The following is a 19,106-nucleotide window of genomic DNA, read 5'->3' on the forward strand; positions in this document are numbered from 1 at the left end:
GAGGCTAAACTAACTAGATATACTTTAAAAATAACTGCAGGTTGTTTCTTCATTGCTCTTACTACTACAGATGCAAGCTTGCAATAGAGAGTAACAATGGGGTTAAAGATAGTGTGTTTAAAGAAAGCATCTTAGGAGGTGACACTGGATAGTGTGTTTAAAGAAAATGTGTTTAAAGATAGTGTATTTAAAGAAAGCATCTTAGGAGGTGACACTGGAGCTGACTGAGTCCTAAATGATGAGAAGGAACAACTTGGGCAGCAATCTAGAATGAGAGCGTTTGATGCAGAGGGAACAGCCAGCACGCAGACCTGAAGAAGGCCTGTGTGGCTGAAGAGTATTTAGTATTTAGTGAAGGTAGGCAGAAACTGGAGAAACCCAGCATGATAAGCAGGAACCTGATCATTCATAGGCCAGGGTAAGAAGCAGCTTGGGGGCACTGGAGGATTTATGTAAGAGAGTAACCATCCTATCTCAGTGGCTGATTTGCTGAGAATAAATTCTGCGAGAAGGGCAGAAGCAGGGAGGAGAATAGTACAGAGGCAAGAGATGAAACTATTCCGAGAGTAAGATCTGGTAGTAGAGCTAGGGAGACTGCATAGCTTTGAGATACCTTTTTTTTTTTTTTTTTGAGTCAGAGTCTTGGCTCTGTCACGCACATTGGAGTACAGTGGTGCAGTCTCAGCCCACTGCAACCTCTGCCTCCCAGATTCAAGCGATTCCCTTGCCTCAGCCTCCTGAGTAGCTGGGATTACCTAATTTTTGTATTTTTAGTAGAGACAGGGTTTCATCCGGTTGGCCAGGCTGGTCTCGAACACCTGACCTCAAGTGATCCACCCACCTCCGCCTCCCAAAGTGCTGGGATTATAGGCGTGAGCCACTGTGCCTGGCCGAGAAACATTTTAAAGTTAGAATTTACAGGTCTTGTTGTTAAGACTGCTGTTGTTGGGTTAAGAGGCACACCATCATAAGCAACATTTCACCATTTTTTTTCCAAGGAATATGTCTTTTTTTTTAACCATGAAAAGATTGTTTGAGTTCCTGCTTCTAGGAGAATCCCTGGGGTAGGCACTAGAGTGGGTACACAGGTGGATAAGATGTCATTTCCTGGTTCTGACTTGTGGAAAATACAGAAAATATTTTGGAAAAATCACTTGTAATCCACTAGAATGGGTGGTATTTTGTTGGGTAGGCAGAGCTCCCACATATGTCTGCACAGTTTGTGCACTGAACCATATTTGGTGGGCCCATGTTGGCAAGAAGGTTGATGTGAGCAAGCACAGGGGCAGGAAATTCCAGGCTCTCTGGGATGTGCTGCACGAGTCACCATTGGCCAGAACTGTTGTACCCACCTGTGGATGAGTGGAGGGCAAAGGCAGGCTGGGACTAGCTCGTAGGGCCTCAGTGCCTGTCAGAGTCCCCTGCTCTGGATGTGTCGGTGAGGACCTGTTGCAGATTTTTTAGAACCAGAGTGATGTGACTTAGTGGTGCCTGAGAGAATTGATGAGTATAATGGACTCCTTAGGCAGAAAGAGGACTTCTTGGTCCCCTCTTCTGGGAGCATTTTACTCACTGGTTACAGCACATTTCTATGAAGTTTTCTTTCTTTTTTTTTTTTTTTTAAATCTTCTCATTACCCTCTTAGAATGTCAATGTATGTGGGTAGGAGAAAGTGTCTTTTTTTTTTTTCTGAGGTGGAGTCTTGCTCTGTCACCTAGGCTGGAGTGCAGTGGTGTGATCTCGGCTCACTGCAACCTCCGTCTCCTGGGTTCTTCAAGGGCTTCTCCTGCCTCAACCTCCCGAGTAGCTGGGATTACAGGTGCACGCCACTATGCCCGACTGATTTTTGTATTTTTAGTAGAGATGGGCTTCACCATGTTGGCCAAGCTGGTCTGGAACTCCTGACTTCAAGTGATACGCCTGCTTTGGCTTCCTAAAGTACAGGGATTACAGGTTTGAACCACCACGCCTGGCTAAGAAAGTATCTTAAAATCACATTTTTCTGTCTTTCTCCTTTCCTGCCTTCCAGTCCCTAGCACAGTATCTCGTAATACGATAGTCGTTGAATGACAAAGTGTTGGTGGTTAACTTCAAACATGTAAATGGGAAAGTGTGAATGCGAGATTCATATACTCCAAGGTCTTCTGTGGCTTGGCAGGAGATGTGACTGACAAAGCCACTAGGTGGGAGGGCTGAGATCTCTCTAGTCACAAGGGAAATATTAAAGATAGAGAGGAGAGTTCTTGGCAGAAAGGTGAGGGCCAAGTGCTCTGAGAGAGGGATTCTCCTGGGAAATGTAGAAGGAGTGCCTGTTTTGAATCAGCACAGGAGGAGATGGCTGCTGGTGGAATTGACAAGAGATTTAGAGATGGATGGGGATTTGGGAGAGTTACTGCATGAAGTGGAGGAAGGCACCATGTGATGGCCCTGGAGTGACACCCTATTCACTTGGAGGGAAGGAGAGGTGGACAGGATTCTGGACACCAACAACCTTTTCCAGTGCTGCCACAGTTTCTTCTGTCTTTTGGGAACAGGGGTTGTGTCAGGAAAGATTAGTTTTGGAACATTTTCTTTTATGTTGAAATTTTTCGAAGGCCAATTCTTGCATTCCTGTTTTCCACAGTTAACAAAAACAGTTTTCAATTTCAGAATCTTTTAGAGTAACTGTTGTAGTCTGTTTACCTGCCAAAAGAGGGATGATACTTTCTTTTCTTTGAGTGAAATTGGTGAAAATTTCTTGGCAGTCTTATGTGAATTCATGTATTGCTGATACCCATCTGTGACTTTTATGAACAAATGAATAGTTGCTACAAACTCCAGCAGGCAGTTCCTTTAAAACCATTGCTACCAGGACAAGAAAACATGCTACAGTGGCAGCAAGGCTTGTAAAATCAGTCAGTGTTGGTGGTAAAATTATAATGAATTGGTGGGCAGCTTATTATTCAGAGTAGTTAAGAAGCCCTGTACTTTTTTGCTGGCCAAGCTACTGTTTTAGGAATTAACGATTAACCAGGATTTCCATTTGAGCAATGATGGTGAATGATTATGGTGTCATTTTGGCATTTCCAGTTTTTCAGTCTGATTGCTCTCATAGTATAGTTTGCTTTCTTGGAAATTAACATAGTAATACCATGATTTCTCAATGTTTTAATGTTTTGAAATACTCCAGCGTGCCTCATATTTCTCTTCAGTTACTTAGTATTTTTAAGAGTAAGATGTTTACTGCTAATTTCAGATTTAAAAATATAATTTGAATCAGTGGATCCCAAACTTGCTGTGCATTTGAATTAAAGGAGGAGCTTTCTAAGTGGGCAGCTTCCCGAGGCTGACTCCAGATGCTCTGAATGGGAATTTCCAGGGACAGAATCTAGGAATCTGCATTCTAAACAACTCTCTGGGCTGATTCTGACACATTAGCTGGCTGGGATGCATTGCTTTCACAAATGCAGATACAGTCCACTCTGATGGAGCTGTTGCTTTGGTACATACAGTGGCTGACATAGAGTGACTGACTCAGATTGGCGCTCAGAGATGGGTTGCGCCAACCAGAATGGCAGGAAGGGAGGTCCCTATTTTTTTGAAATCTCTGTATTATGTGCTGGAAATGTCACATTAATTGCCAGAAAACTTTGAGTAGGAGAAAGCGTTGAGATGGTGACATTTCTAGAGTCAGAAGCACCATTCTTTTGAGGTGTGGAATCTTAAGTTCATCCGTTAGTTTAGTGATAAATGTGTTGGTCCTATACTGGCTACTGAATAGCATAAACTGTATAGTACTACTTACATACATTTACTCTGGATCTGAAAGGTGGGATTAGCATAGTGTTAGCATATGACTTGTGGGGTGCTTTGGAGGCTGTATACTGAGAGAGCTTCCCAGGAATTCATGCTTTGTGCTCTGCAACTTCGCTGAGTTTGCTCATGAAGAATACCTTAATGTTTCTGTCTTTTATGCAGACCTATGGGTGATCTTACCTAGGGGAAATAGATGAATGATGTTTATTCAGCTTGGACAGGTACCACATTTAGAATCTCTATGATTAATTGAAACCCTGCTCAGATGTTGGCTGTTGAAGTATTTGCCTCAGATTAGTTAGGCTGATCCACTTGTTCACCTTTTGGCTCAGCTTGAGTCTCTGAGCATTGCCTCAGTAGTGACTGTGGAGGAACAGCCACCTTTTCCCAACCTTAATCAAGTTCTGGCTTTATCATCTGCTGACTTAACTCCACTTAGTATTTTTCTATTTTTCTCTAAATCAGACCACTTATATTTAAATAAATCGATTTACAAGGAAAATCTTACTAGAACAATAAAGGGGGAAACTAGTGTTGTCTGCTATGAGAAATGGTAAATGTGAAAGTAAATGCTGTGAAAAGAAGATTATTTAATTTTATGTTGATGCTTTTGCCAGTGCTGGCTCTGAGCCTGAGGCTTGCTCTCCTTGTTAAAATGGAGACTAGCACATTTTAGGCAAGTGTTGCCCACAAAGTAGTGCAATATTATCAGCAAAATGAAGAGATTGGAAAGGGAGTAAGTTTTCACTTATCATTTGATGTTATTAATATTAGAGAGTGTTACCTACTCCATATTGTTGGGAAATACCAGGTCAAGTTCTTGAATTTTCGTACATCAGATGTTTAAAAACCTATCTACTGAGGCCAGCCTTAGCCCGAGGAAATAACAGATCTGGAAAATAGAATTTTAGAATCTTATGTTGATCTGTAAAAAGATAACGTAAAGCAAATAGCCTTTGTCATCTATCGATCTGTTATATATTGAGCCACTATTGATCATTGTGAATGGCATGTGGGTCTGTTGGTGAGGCTTCATTGTAAAACATCTGCTTTTCTCTCAGGCTGTTCACAAATAGGAGTGTCATAAATATGACTTTTTCGTGACTTTATGAACGTAGCTTTAGTAGAAACACTCCTGTGATCTTATAGCTTTCTCCACTTGCAGATATTACAAATCCTGTAAAATTAACAGCCACACACATTGCGTAGACTTAACGTTCCTTGATATGCATTGAGGTGATTTGGATTCTTTTAGATGATAGCATAAATTATATTTTCTAAAATGTCATTTTGTCAGGATGAGCAAATTACTCATATTCATATGAGAAATTACTCCTACTTTTTTGAGCTAAGTAATTGGTTTCAAATAATGTTAGTAGTATAAGAGAAAAAGGAATTTTACTCTATAAGATCTGATGGACTGGCTGGTTCTGGCAAAAATGCTAGTTCTCATTGTTGACAAAATTTCACATAGTTCTGACCAGCAGTTGCCATCATATAATTACATTGCATCACAAAACAGAGATTTTACCGGTTAATACAGAACACTTCCCTCTCCTTTTGCTCTCTGATTAACTTAGACCTGGAAACCGCCTCCTAGGTTCAGGAGGCGGAGGTTGCGGTGAGCCGAGATCACGCCATTGCACTCCAGCCTGGGTAACAAGAGCGAAACTCCATCTCAAAAAAAAAAAAAAAAAAAAAAAGAAATGGGTTCAGATATATTTTAATGTGTTATTTTATTTGGCTATTAAGTAACTGTTTTTGGATAAAGAAAGAAAATTTTTTTTTCTCTTAAGTATGCTAAATTTAAGTCTGCTGACTAATGATAACTTTTAATAGTACCTGGTGATTTACAGATAATTTTTGCATGTATTATCTCATTTCCTGTTCTTAACAATCCACTGAATAGATTTTATGCTTAGTTTACAGATCAAACTCGTAAATTAAATTTCATTGACACAGATAAACTATACCAACCAGGCCATCTTTTCTACCTACTAACATCGATATATTTTGCATTGTCATAAGGATGTATAGAGTTAAAAGAAAATTCACAGACAATATGAATTTCATGTGTCACAAAACTATCATTAGTGATAGATGTTCTAGCTGAAGTAGAATTTTGAGTTTGCTTGGAGAAGTTGGATCAGTATTGTAAACCTGTTACCTCAGAACATTCAGTAATTCAAAGATATAATGATGGGAGGTAGATTATTGATTTAGCATAGTCATTGGATTTCTCTTCTGCGTGTTCTACTTTATTAAAGTCTAAATCACAGTAGCTATCTAAAGCCAAACTTTTCCCCTTTTTGTATGAGACTCATAACATTTTGTAGCTTCTTTAGAGAATTGGCTGACACGTTTATTTCTGCAGTCAGAATAAAGACAAACTTGTTGCAGAGCAGAAAAATTACCTCATGCTTTTGCTTGGAAGACATGTACCAGGTCTTTCTCCAGCAGTTGGAGAATAAGCCAGGGATGGGAGCTGACCAGAACAGGCACATGACAACATGAATGCTATCAAAGGTAGACATTAGTTTAACTCTGGAAGGAAATTCCAGGTTGACCCTTTGCCCTAAACTTCTTGTCACCGAGTAACTGTTTTTGGATGAAGAAATAAAAGACTTTTTCCCCCCACTTGTCATTTAATGTTATTAATATTAGAGAGTGATAGCATGACATACAGTGTATTCATTTTTTTCTTTGCTACAAATGAAAGAATGCTAATTAAATTTTTCAGATACCTTTCGTAGCATCAGATAAAGGGTTATTCTTTCTTAGCTAAAATAATTTTATCTTTTTTCCTTAGTTGTATTATAAGCAGATATCTTTAAAATACGGTTATGTCATTTGTAGGAACAGCATTTTAATTTCTAGTTATAAAATATACTTATTTTTCCTCTTTCTGATATCTGTGCTTTTATGAATGTCTGTGCCTTTGAGACTGCTTTAAAAAGGAAGTAAACTAGCAATGGTATGATTCATGCATTTAACAAAATTTATTGGATGTCCAGTATGTGCTAGGCATTGCCCTCCACTGAGGTAGAAAAGCAGTGTCTGTGATTTCATGTACCTAATATTCCAACTGGGTGAGGTGGAGAGAGAAAAATGAAATTGAGTGAACTCATATTATTTTAGGTAGTGACTAATGATAGGAATAATGTGAGAGAAAGGCAACTTTAAGTAAGGCTAGTCAAAGCCTCTCCCTGGAGTGATGTTTAAACTCAGTGATGAAAGAGAGCCAGCCCATTTGAAGATGTAGAGGACAAGTGCTTCACATAGAGGAAATAGCAAGTGCAAAGATCCTTAGATAGAAGTTGTCTTGGAAGAAAGGCCAGTGAGGATGTTGGAGGAAAGGGTTCCAAGTTGAAATTGGAGAAAGTGGGGCCAGGACCAGATGACAGTGAGCCCTACAAACCATGAGAAGAATCAGGATTGGATGGTATAGGCAATACAAGGTCGCTCGAGGATTTTGTGCCAGAAGTGTTGTTATGATCAGATGTTTGCTGTATGGAACACAGGGGGCAAATGTGGAACCAGGGAGACCAGTTAGTGAGCTGTTTCGTGCTAGTTAAGGTGAGAGCTGGATTAGGAGAGAAAGCTTAGATTAGGATGGTAGCAGCAGGGGCAGAGAAGTATGAACAGAATTAAAATCTGCATTGGAAGTATAAAGCCAGCAGGGCTTGCTGATGGACTGGGAAAGGAAGGGAGGAGGAATGACTCGTGGGGTTCTTGGCTCAAGCAACTGGATGAATGTACTTGAGCTTATGGATCAGGAGGTTGTTCTTTCAGTTTGTATATGGGAATTTGTTTTTAATGAAGTGCACTGACCTGAATGCAAAGTGTTGATGTATTATATTAAGTCTTCAGGCATTTTCTAAAGATTATAGGAGAAGAAAATAATTACTGCAGTGATGCCAAGTTTGGGGGTCATTTTTTTCTTTGCAGTTTTTTAATGTTATTGTAATCTAGTCATATAAGCCAGGAAACAAAAGAAAATGTATGCACTTTCCTGGGACTTGTCGTGTATTCATTGGTTAATTGTGAAAATTTATTGACTAACAAAAACCACTACCTTTCAGTTTTCTTTTTGTAAAAGAAAGAAATTAACCAACAAGAGGATAAGTATGCAGTCAGAATGAACAAACGTCCATCATCTTACTTTTCAGGGATACAGTTGGACATAATCTTAGAGGGTTCCTAGACCCTAGACAAAGTAATATTTACCAGCATATTTTCCCCCTCACATGCAAAATAGTAGATTCATTGTGAATTTACATTTTTAACTTAATAATCTAAACTATTTTTTCATGTTAATAAATATTGTTTTGCTGTAGTCTTTTGAAGGATTGCCTTTTATTCCACTTTATTAATGTATTTTAATTCATTTAATCTGACTCCTATTGATGGACATTTAGATTTTCACCGTTGCATTACTGTATACAGTGCTCAAAGGGCTGTCCTTCTTTGGGAATGTCTGTCAGTATTTCAGCATATTGATTCGCCACATGGAGCCTGGTCACAGTGCCCTCCAGGTTTGTACTACTGTGATTTGATGAACTACTTCAACGTTCTGATTTGGGTTGCCAGAATAATAAGGGAGTGAAAATGTGAGTTTCTGACAACATCTGTCTATCTGACTGTCTGTTTATCTAAAGATATATTTATATTTATATTTATATATATAAATTATTTACAGTGTATGTATGAGAATATTACATTGTACTATATATATATATATATATATATAACTAGGGAAAAACAGTAGGGTTTTTTTTTTTTTAAAAAAAGACTTGATAAAAATTAAGCAAGACATTGTTATAGTTAATATTCACCAGTGTCACTCTTGAAGTGCCTGCTACATTAGAAATCATTAGCTATTATAGGATGGCCATGCTTCAGCTTTAAAGGAGACATTTCAGGATATAAATCCATATTTTATTTATGTTTTCTAAAAAGTATTTCTCCTGACGGTCATTTCACAAGACATATTTGTACATTGACTATTTAAGATAAACACCTGCGATTTCAACCCTACTAAGCTGTGGTCTTACATATGACCAGAAGAGGGAGTTTTTATCACTTCTTGAGGCTGTGGTACCTACTACCTGGCTGAAATAATTCCTCTGATGTATGTACTAGTCCAAATCCATAAAACAAACTGGTTTGGAAGGGGCCCAATAGCTAAATTTAGCTATTTCCCTCATCCCACATTGTGTGTGTAAAAATCCCAGTCTTGAGGTTTTACTTCAAAGTAATTTTATACCTTTTCATCTTGTGCATTTGAATGTTAAAAACAAAAAAGATAATCATTTCCATTTAAAATAAACTAAAATACAAACAGTAAGCCCCTAAGATAGAATTCACTCAAGATAGAGTTCTTGATTTGTATTCTCTTCAGGTCCAAAATAAACTGAATGAAATTTGTTTCATTGCCTTTTGTGCTTTATATATTTTTAAAAGGTTGTTAGAACTTCCTTCTTTTTTTTTGAGACAGAGTCCCGCTCTTTTTCTCAGGATGGAGTGCAGTGGTATGATCTCGGCTCACTGCAACCTCCACCTCCCAGGTTCAAGTGATTCTCGTGCCTCAGCCTCCTGAGTAACTAGGATTACAGGCTTGCACCACCACACCCAGCTAATTTTTGCATTTTTAGTAGAAACAGAGTTTTGCCATGTTGTCCAGGCTGGTCTTGAACTCGACCTCAAGTCATCCTCCTGCCTCAGCCTCCCAAAGTGCTGGGATTGTAGGTGTGAACCACCGTGCCTGGCTTACAACTTCTGATACTGAAGATTTGTAGTGAGCTTTAGAGGGTTAAGATGTTATTTTGCCAAAGTAGCTAATAGGCCTTTTTCCGTGTGATTGAATGGTGGTCTGTTGCGCTACCTGTGTCTCGGTCTACTTAGCCAAACAAATGAAGAGAGTAACAATAATCAAGATATACTTGTTTCTGTAATACTAGAATTTCTTTTCTGTTTTTTTTTTTTTTTTTTTTTTTTTTAGAAAGGGTCTCACTCTGTTGCCTAGGCTAGAGTGTAGTGGCGCAGTCTTGGCTCGCTGTAACCCCTACTTCCTGGGCTTGAGCAATCCTCCCACCTCGGCCCTTCCAGTAGCTGGAACCACAGGCACGTGCCACCACACCTAGCTAATTTTTGTATTTTTTGTAGAGGTGGGATTTCACTATGTTGCCCAGGCTGGTCTCAAACTCCTGAGCTCAAGCAGTCCACCTGCCTCGGCCTCCTGAAGTGCTGGGATTACAGGTGTGAACCACCGCACTCAGCCAGAATTTTGTATTTCTTTAACTTTCTTCAGCTACCTTCACAGTGCATTTTTATAACAAAAATTTGTTAGACCTGTTTCTTTATAAATTTTTGAATGGTATATGAATATATTAAATATATACACCTATAATATATTTTTATATAAATATACAAATGTAATCATCTCCAACATACTATTTTCAGTGCAGCCTACTTTTTCTTATTTCTTTGGCTCTTTCAACTTCCCTGCCTTCTCTAAGTAGCAGTCCTCTGTGTGCTATAAACCATATATGCTGCATTTTTAGTATGTACCTTAGTATGCATCCATCTATATTTTTCTCATGCTTCTAACTAGACTGGGCAGGGAAAATGTGGCACATACACACCATGGAATATTATGCAGCCATCAAAAACGATGAGTTCGCATCCTTTGTAGGGACATGGATGAACCTGGAAACCATCATTCTCAGCAAACTGACACAAGATCACAAAATCAAACACCGCATGTTCTCACTCATAGGCGGGTGTTGAACAATGAGAACACATGGACACAGGGAGGGGAGCACTACACACTGGGGTCTGTTGGGGGGAAATAGGGGAGGGACAGCAGGGGCTGGGGAGTTGGGGAGAGATAGCATGGGGAGAAATGCCACATATAGGTGAAGGGGAGGAAGACAGCAAATCACACTGCCACGTATGCACCTATGCAACAATCTTGCATGTTCTTCACATGTACCCCAAAACCTAAAATGCAATTAAAAAAAAAAAAAGAATCATGTATTTTATTAGTAGGGGCTTTTGGTGATAGTTTTACAAAAAAAGTGGATCCTATTATACGCACTTCTGCTTCTTTTCTACTCAACAATACCTCATGTAAATTCATTCACAGCCCTGGATAACACTAATCCCCTCTTTTTAATGGCTGCATACTACTCTAAGGTGTGGCTGTGCTGTAGCTTCCTCCACCAGGTGCTCTGTGGACATTGATTTTGTTACTTGCTTTTTGCCTCTGTGAACCAAACAGCAGTAACCACTATGGTACATACATACTTAATTACTGGTGGTTTAGTTTCTATGGGATATAGTCTCAGGAAGGGATTCCTGGGTCACAAAAGATAGTTATTTGCAATGTTGATAGCTGCTGCTGGATTGCTTTCCAAAAAGGCTGTAATACTTTATATCTCTACCAGCCACTATGAGAGCATCTCCAAAGAAGTAGGTGTTGTATTTATTTTTCTAAGCTTCGATTTATTTTTCTAAAGCTTCTTACAATGTTCCTTAAACACACACACACACACACACACACACACACACAAATATGATTAATTTTAATTTGAAGTAAATTTCTCAAACAAGCACGAGTCTGGATAATATTTACTAATATGAGACAAAGAGATCTTTCAAAATGAGTGATTATTTTTAAAAATATTCGTTTAAACAATTACAGGCAATTTTCCTGGTATCTATGGGAAATTTCTATTCATTCTGTATGAAATCTTATATGCTAGGATTCCTCTGTGCAAAATGTGAGGCCTCCTAGATGGTAACAGTTTTGAGTGTGATTAATGCAAGGCCAAGGAAAAACTAAGGCCAGTTTTATTTCTGATCTTGCTATCCTCTTTGCTTTTGGTATGATTGATCACCTTTTAACAGTGTTCATTGTGTGTTTCAAATAATGACTGAACTGAGATCAGACTGTGGTTAACTCAAAGCCTGTGTAAATCAAGCCATGAAGATATATTTTATTTGCCTGCCTTACACACATGAAGTGTGGCTGAGCCCTGAAGAGCTGTCCACCAAAAGATCAGCTAGAGGAAGCCTGCTGCATGGTTTTGGCCCCCAAGATAAATTATCCCCATTTAAATTTCATCTCCCACCTCTCCTGGATTCAGTGTGAGTACCTAATGAGCACTGGATAATAACATAGCAACATTTCTAGGTGAAGCTAATCTGATTCTGGATAGCAGGCTTCCAGGCCTACAACTGAATGAATTGCTTGGTATTTCCAAGTTTGAAAATACTTTTTTCTCCTTTCAAGTGATCCTTGGCAGCAGGTAAGGAATGTTAAAGCTCCTGTAAGTGCCAATTAAGACCAATTATAACTTGCCTGGCCTGCTGAGACAGTGAAGTGGAGTTAGTGGAGACTTGTATTCCTGTAAAATGGAGAACTGGCTTTCACCAATGATAGGAGCACAGTATTTCATAACTGCTAGCAGCTTGTTTGTTGCCCTCCAAAACACTGAATGACACCTCTGCTGCTTCTCAAGGATTCAGTTTAGGAAATCCCAAAATTTGTAGGGGACTTGACTAATTTCTTTAATAGAAACCTCAGTTTTTCTGTGTTTCTGTTTTACTCTCTTCTTTCCTGTCATCCATTCAGCTTCTCCTTGGTTGTAATCATAATAGCTAACATATGCTGAACGTTTAACAAGTGCTGGGCATTGCATTACCTGTGTTATCTCATTTACTCCTCACCGTACCAGGCTTGTAGGAGGAGGCAGTATCAGCCCTCAGCTCTCCAGAGTCTCTTGCCCAAGGCTGTACAACTAGAAGTGATCAGACTGCAGGCTGGCTGCCCCCTGAACCCAAACCTTGAGTGCTCTTCCTAGCCTCCTGCAGGTTTGCTTCTTTGCTGTGAATAGCCTAATGCACAGAAGAATTTTTGTCAGTTCAAAACTCCCCTTTGTGTACTAGGGTAAAATTGACATGTGTACACCATCCAAACCACAGCTGATACATATAATTTTTGGTCAGTGAGGCACGGATGTTATTCTATTAAGATGATATTTTAGTCTGTAGTCTTTTTTAAGTTTTCAGTCTTAATTTTTTTCTTAGGAAAAAAGAAATATGACCATGTCTCCAGACCTAGACATTTATATCTGAGCCATCATTGGGATATCTAATATCAAAATAAATTTTATTTGGATAGGATATTGGGAAATGTTTTGAAGAAAATTATGATAATGAAAAAGGTAAAAGAAAAAAAGAAAATTATGATAATGCTTTATAAGTAGAACAAAGCAATATTTGCTTAAACATTTTATTGAGGGCATTATGAGGGTACATGTGAGTGTTAAAACTTTAATCTGAGCTTTGTTCTCAGTTTCTGTGTATTTGTCTGTATTATTGGTGTACAAAATTATATTTTCCTGGCTTATATGACTATTCATCCCTTTTTTGATGTAGGTCTTAAAGATAAGTTAAAATAATTTTTCTCTTGTTTATACATAAACTTAAATGTAGATGTGTGTTTGTAGCATTTAAGAACATTTGCTAAAATTCACCCTGGTTTTCTTCAGGGTTGAGAAAACCTCTATTCTTAGAACTGTCTTGGATTGGCTGACTGTCATAATGATAATTTTTCCCACTGGTACAATCACTATGTATGAAAGGGAATGTTAGAAAGGCAAGCATTTGTACTAGGAGGTCAGCAAGGACTCTAGTATCCCCTGTCGTACAGGTGCAGTGATAGGGAAGTGAGGTTTAGCTGGAGAAAGATCCTCCTACCTCTTTCTTTTCTGCCATTGATGACATTAAGGAGGACTCCTCAGCTACCCTTGCAGCGAGGGCAGGTGAAGTGGAGTGAATAATACTAAGACCTGTGGAAATCAGGTTGTACAGCCATAGAATTTTTTTTTCTAGCTTATGAAAAGCTTCTGTGAATTAAAAGTCTTATTTTCACTAATGAACTTTTGAAAAGATTTGGAAGATGTATCCTCATCCTGTGCTTCTAAGGCTTGCCAATGGCTCTTCGCTTCTGTTCTAGCATCTTTTCAGGACTACCATAGTTTTGGATTATATGAATGTGACTGTAAGGAATCTGGAAAAAAAATGTAGGTTTTAGAAAACCCTTGGATCTTAGTATTGCTGACATGGTTGGGATCTGAGTGCTTGCGAAAATAGAGCAGTGCAGCTACTGTTCTTTTGTTGTAGTCAGTTTAGAATTTGGTCTAATAGATATTTTCATGCATCAGAACTCTTCCCCACCCCTTTCAGGCTAAATCATTTCCACACATGTAATTCAGGACTTTTGCCAAACATTCTTTGTGGGGTGATGGGATTCTGTAGAAGAATCTTTTCCCACTTCTTTTGACACTTAGAAGAGTTCATTCTGAACTGTCAGGTATCTAAATCATTATTATCATAAAACTCAGATCACTTGGCAGTTTTTTCCATGTCACTTGTGGGGATTTTTTTGTTATTGTCATTGTTTTATTAGAACTCCGTCAGCTTGGCTGGAGTGCTGTGCACAGTCGTAGCTCACTGCAGCCTCAAACTCCTGGACTCTTGCCTCAGCCTCCCGGGTAGTTGGGATTACAGGCATGAGCTGTTACACCCCATTCATTCCATGTCTGTTTGACAGTAAGATTTGTTGATTGGCCAGAGAGAAGGAACGTGATAGGGATGAGGTAGTGAAACAGGCCAGAAAGACACTGTTTTCATGGGGGCACTCAGTGAAATAAATTCTTGGATTTAAAAGTATGAAAGCTTTATAGTCAGCCCTCCAATGATTGAACACCAAACTGGACAATCAGGTGGATATGAAAGTATACATATTTTAGAAATATGCACAGAAAGTGGGTTAAGATTTTGTGTTACTAGATTTAGAAAGGAATATGCTTAGGAATAATAAACTTTTAAAAAAATTTTAGATAGTATAGGGGAAATAAAATGTGAAAAAATGCTGCAGGTATTTTATAGAAATGTTTAACTTTAAGACCTTTAGGTCTATGGAGACGTGAAATGTAAATTTTTAAATAAATCATGTAAGTCTTGTAATATACCTGGTAGTAGCTGTGTCAGTTTAAGGGCATTCAGAAAAAAATTCAGAAAGTGTAGTAATTTGCATTTTAGCAGGTTAAATTTATAAATTCCATCTTCCCCAGTTTTGCCAAGTTGGCTTTCAAATAGAAAGATTAATATACAACGGCCAGGACGCCTTGTATGACCATATTAGATGAAATTAGACTCCACCCCCTGTTTTCTGTTGATCTGCCAGGACCTTTGTAATTCAAGTGCTTTTTACAGTAGTAGCAAATGTTACATAAGCCCAAACATGGAGCATATTTGGAGTTGGTGGGCAGACCCAAATCATGATGCAAGCCTGCAGTAGCAAGTGTGCAATGAAGCACAACCAAATTCTGTGAATGGAAGGTAGCGAGACGCCTCTCCAAAGCAGCCCTTATGCGCAGGAGCTGAAAGCTCCACCGGGTAAGTTTTCTGAGGCAGTTTTCAGAGGCTGGACTTGGCTCAGGGCCCAGCTCTGGATGAGCCTGTGGACGGTGGGGTAGGTCTTTGCTAACCTTACATAGAACCAAGGAGTTTGGAAGAGTTTGTGCAGGCCTCTTTCCTCCTCGTGTTTGTCTTGCCCTGCCAGCAGGCCAGGAGGGTTGCGCTGCTCAAGTAGTGGAGGGAGGGAGCCTGCAGAGCTAGGGGATCAGAGTGGGTAATTGCAGCCACAGGGATTAGCTGCTGCAAGCTGTCCACAGGAGCCATTCTGAAATGTCATTTGAGTGATCTGGCCAAAGTTCAGATGCAGACAGGAGTCGAGTTTGTTATTAACTCCAACAGAATGCTGAGGTTTGCACCAAACAGTTCCCATATCTCAAAACAGAGAGAGCATTGGTTACGTCGCTCTCTAAAAATGGAGGAACGTTGTAACACGCTTTAACTATTTTTTATCTTACTTGTGGTAAGTGAGGTTTCATGACTGGCAGTTTGCAGTGTTTCCTGTAGAATGTGTTTGAAAGCTGTTTTGTCAGATACTTCAATTCCACAGCAAAGTTTCAAACAGAACACTGCGTCAAGAGGAAGAACAACTTCAAAATACAAACAGTAACCCTGGGAAGTCATTCAGTAACTTAAATTGAGTGTATAAAAATTTAATTATGGACTGACTGCCAGAAAAGATTATTTTTTTTTTTTCAGTTGTGTTATTAAGGTAGCCAGCAGAGCTAAGCTGATTCTTCTTGGGTGGACAGGAAGGCTGCTGTCAATGTTACTTTACCTGTCTTCAGACCTTCTGTCTTCATGCAGGAAGTAAGGTGTCAGTTGAGTTCTTTAGTTTTCAGTGGATTCAAATTTCATGCCTTCTGCAATAATGAGCTTGACCGGATGGTTTTAATTGAGGTTGAAATTTAGCTCCCCCATTGTAGGACTTTAAATACAAATAGATCTTAAACCTTTAATCAAATTGCTGTTGATTCTCTTTAGTTGGTTTTTCTTAAAACTCTTGTCAGACAGTTTAGGTTCATTGTTTCTGCTTTCGTTTTTGCATGTCACTTCTGATGTTTTATTAGTTGACAACCCTGGATTGTAGGTGCAGCAGATAGTGTTTCTGTCTTCAGAAAAAAATAAATGTATGTTGTAGACCTGTTGAAAACATTGGCATTCCTGAGTAATTAATCACTCATTCCTTATTAACAGAATGTATAATGAAGGAAGCTTTTAGGCTGTGTTCAAAATGTGAGGCTTTTCTTATTTCCATATTCTGGTCTTCAGGTCTTCTGCCCTCCCCACCCAGAATAAAGTGATATAAAAAGGATATAAAACTAGTGGAAATAGCAATAAGGATTGTGACAGGCTCAGTGTAGCACTTTTCAGCAGATGGTTTTGTCATTTTGTTGCACCTTACAGAGTTGCTCTTGTTTGTTGGACTGGGAAGTTGGTGATCCCTGTTGGGATTCCTACACAGAAATTCATATCTTAAAAGACAAAACAGAAACAACCAAACAAAAACATGACAACTCCTCTAATTTGAGTTTTACCCAGTTCCGTTTAGTCCCTCTCTTTTTGTGTATATGTAGAAATTGAATTGGAGTGGTAATGACTGTGTTTTGTTTCTTTAATTGTCTTTTTGCATTTTGATAATAGCCCATATGTTTCATTTGGGAAAAATGGTGACTTAGACCAAAATGCAACTATAGGAATACTTGTGTAAGGACTGAGTATGTTTGATGCTGAACTACACATAGTATAACACTTTGGAAGGCTAAACTTGTAAAGGTAAATTGCTGAAATTCTAAGAGTTTTTTCCGTAACACATAGAGGACTAAATCAGAAGTAGATAGACTGGTGGATTTTCGTTTGGACTCTCTTTTTTCTTCTCACATGTTGGTACCTGAGGAATAGAAACAGTTCAAGTGAATGATGGTGTGAGAGAAAGAAAAGGGAGTGAAATTTTACAGAATCATGTATATCACTCAGATAGTGAAGTCATGTTTGTTTCAGGCAGGGTGATTGATTGCTCTACTCTGTCAGCATCATTTGAGTAACACTGTGCTGAGGATAACAGAGAGAAGTCCTTATAGCTGTTAGCAAAGTAGAAGTGTCAGCCAGCATGTCATTCATTGTGTGGTGTCTATAGTCAGAAACGGTGACAGCAAGATTACAGAGGTGGCATAAACGGTTGGTCGTGTTATGCTCAAAAGCAACAGCAACCTTTTCCCAAAAGGTACTTTCCCTAAGTGTGTGCATGCCTGTGTTAGAGAGGATGATAACCCTTGGGTCAAAAGTCTGCACCTTGAACCAGGACTGCAGGAGCACAGGAAGTTAAATTCCTTCAGGAATTTAACTGATCACTCAGACCACTCTGTTTTACCTAAGCTGTTTTATTTAAAAAAAAAAAAAAGGAATGTTACATTCACAGCTGAGGTGATCACCTGTTTTAACATTCTGTACATTCTGTTTTTCCCTATCATTCCATCTTTTTCAATAAAGCATTTGGATTAATTTTTTAAAAGCCCTTTTACAAATGTTTGCAAAGAGCTACAAGTTAAGCAGGCAGGGAAGGAGTATACCCCAGATATTCAATAAGTTTTTCATATTTCTTACATACTTGAAAGCAGAGTTCAGAAAGAACAGTCCTCTTGGGAAGAATTCCTGGCAAGAGGATTATTTGAGGTTGCCATATTTCTGCTCCTTTCTTAGCAACATTATTTACAATCCATTCACGCCTGTCCCTTCCCCCACCAGAGTGGAGTCGTTCTCCCTTGTAATCTGCCCTTTGTGATCTGTTCTCTTTCATGCAGCCAGTGTGAATGGGTATGCTGTAGTGCACGCTCTGCCCAGAGACGTGGAAATGCCAAGAGACCCGAATACTTTAGTGGGGCCTTTATTTCTGTCATAAAGCACTGACTTGAAGAGCTTGATAATTTGATTAGGACCTTTGGTGAAAAGTTGTTTCAAGTGGCCCAAGTGCTATAAATGACTCTCTTTTCTGCACTTTTTCCCCTTACGTTTTAATTTAAAAGCACCTCCGCATTACAGGGAGGAGAGATGCATTTGGCAGAGGTAGCAGTTGGAGACTAATTTGTTAGGGCAGCCAGTGTTGAAATCATCCTTTTCAGTTAAATCTCTCTAGTGGAAATGATGCCGAGTGCTTTGTGGTAAGGACTTTTTCTTTCTCAGTGTTTTGCAGTGCCATTTGTAACCCACCTAAGCATGCTCTGAAGTTGCCTCCCAGCCCCAATTTTGGCTAATTGTCCTTTGAGGCACTGCATGTCAGAGGTCAGTTCTGAATTCCCCAATTTGAGATTTGAATATTCCAGGAACAGTCCCACCAACTTGCTTCCTTTTCAGCAATTAGACTACACTCAGCTCTCTCTGGAATAGTTTCATCAAGTGCCTGGGGAACCTAAAGAAATTGGATCAAAGATAAAGCAGATTTAGGATTAAAAAGAACCTGTGACAACAAAGAGTGGATGGAGTAGGACCGTGTTTGCTTGTCAGGCCACATGTGAGTGCTTTTAAGAAGAATAAGAAAATTTAGAGGAAAAAGTTGACAATAATGAAAGTAGTGAGGAAATATTAAATGCTTAATGTTCATGTGTAGTCCATGGTGTGATTTTTTTAAGGGTATACCAGTATTTTTTAATATGAGAAAAAAATATATGTATATATAAAACTTCTACATCAAATACAAAGTCATTCTTTTGGAGATATTATTGCTTAGGATAATGCTAAATTAGTGCCTACTCAGCCACTGACTATTTTTAAAATATAGTAAGTAAATAATAGTCTAGATACTGTGCAGATTTGGAAAAGGATCCAAA

General features: G+C 38.9%; 1 protein-coding gene across 4 annotated transcripts in view; it reads left to right on the top strand.

Moving 5' to 3' along the window:
* The window catches only part of ATXN7 (ataxin 7), a 115,935-nt gene that overhangs the window by 53,914 nt on the left and 42,915 nt on the right, over positions 1 to 19,106 (top strand). For 2 of the 4 annotated variants that reach the window (XM_064367310.1, XM_064367311.1), the window contains exon 1: positions 14,704 to 15,264. The exons of the other annotated variants lie outside the window; for them this stretch is intronic. In XM_064367310.1, the coding sequence (XP_064223380.1) occupies positions 15,201 to 15,264 (64 nt within the window). In that variant the 5' untranslated portion in view covers positions 14,704 to 15,200. Of the gene's footprint in view, positions 1 to 14,703; positions 15,265 to 19,106 lie in introns of those variants that run through there. 4 annotated transcript variants of the gene reach the window in all.

This window comes from Aotus nancymaae, unplaced genomic scaffold, assembly GCF_030222135.1.
Source record: "Aotus nancymaae isolate 86718 unplaced genomic scaffold, 86718_ANA_hifiasm-v0.15.2.pri h1tg000067l, whole genome shotgun sequence".
NCBI classification, from domain to species: domain Eukaryota; kingdom Metazoa; phylum Chordata; class Mammalia; order Primates; family Aotidae; genus Aotus; species Aotus nancymaae.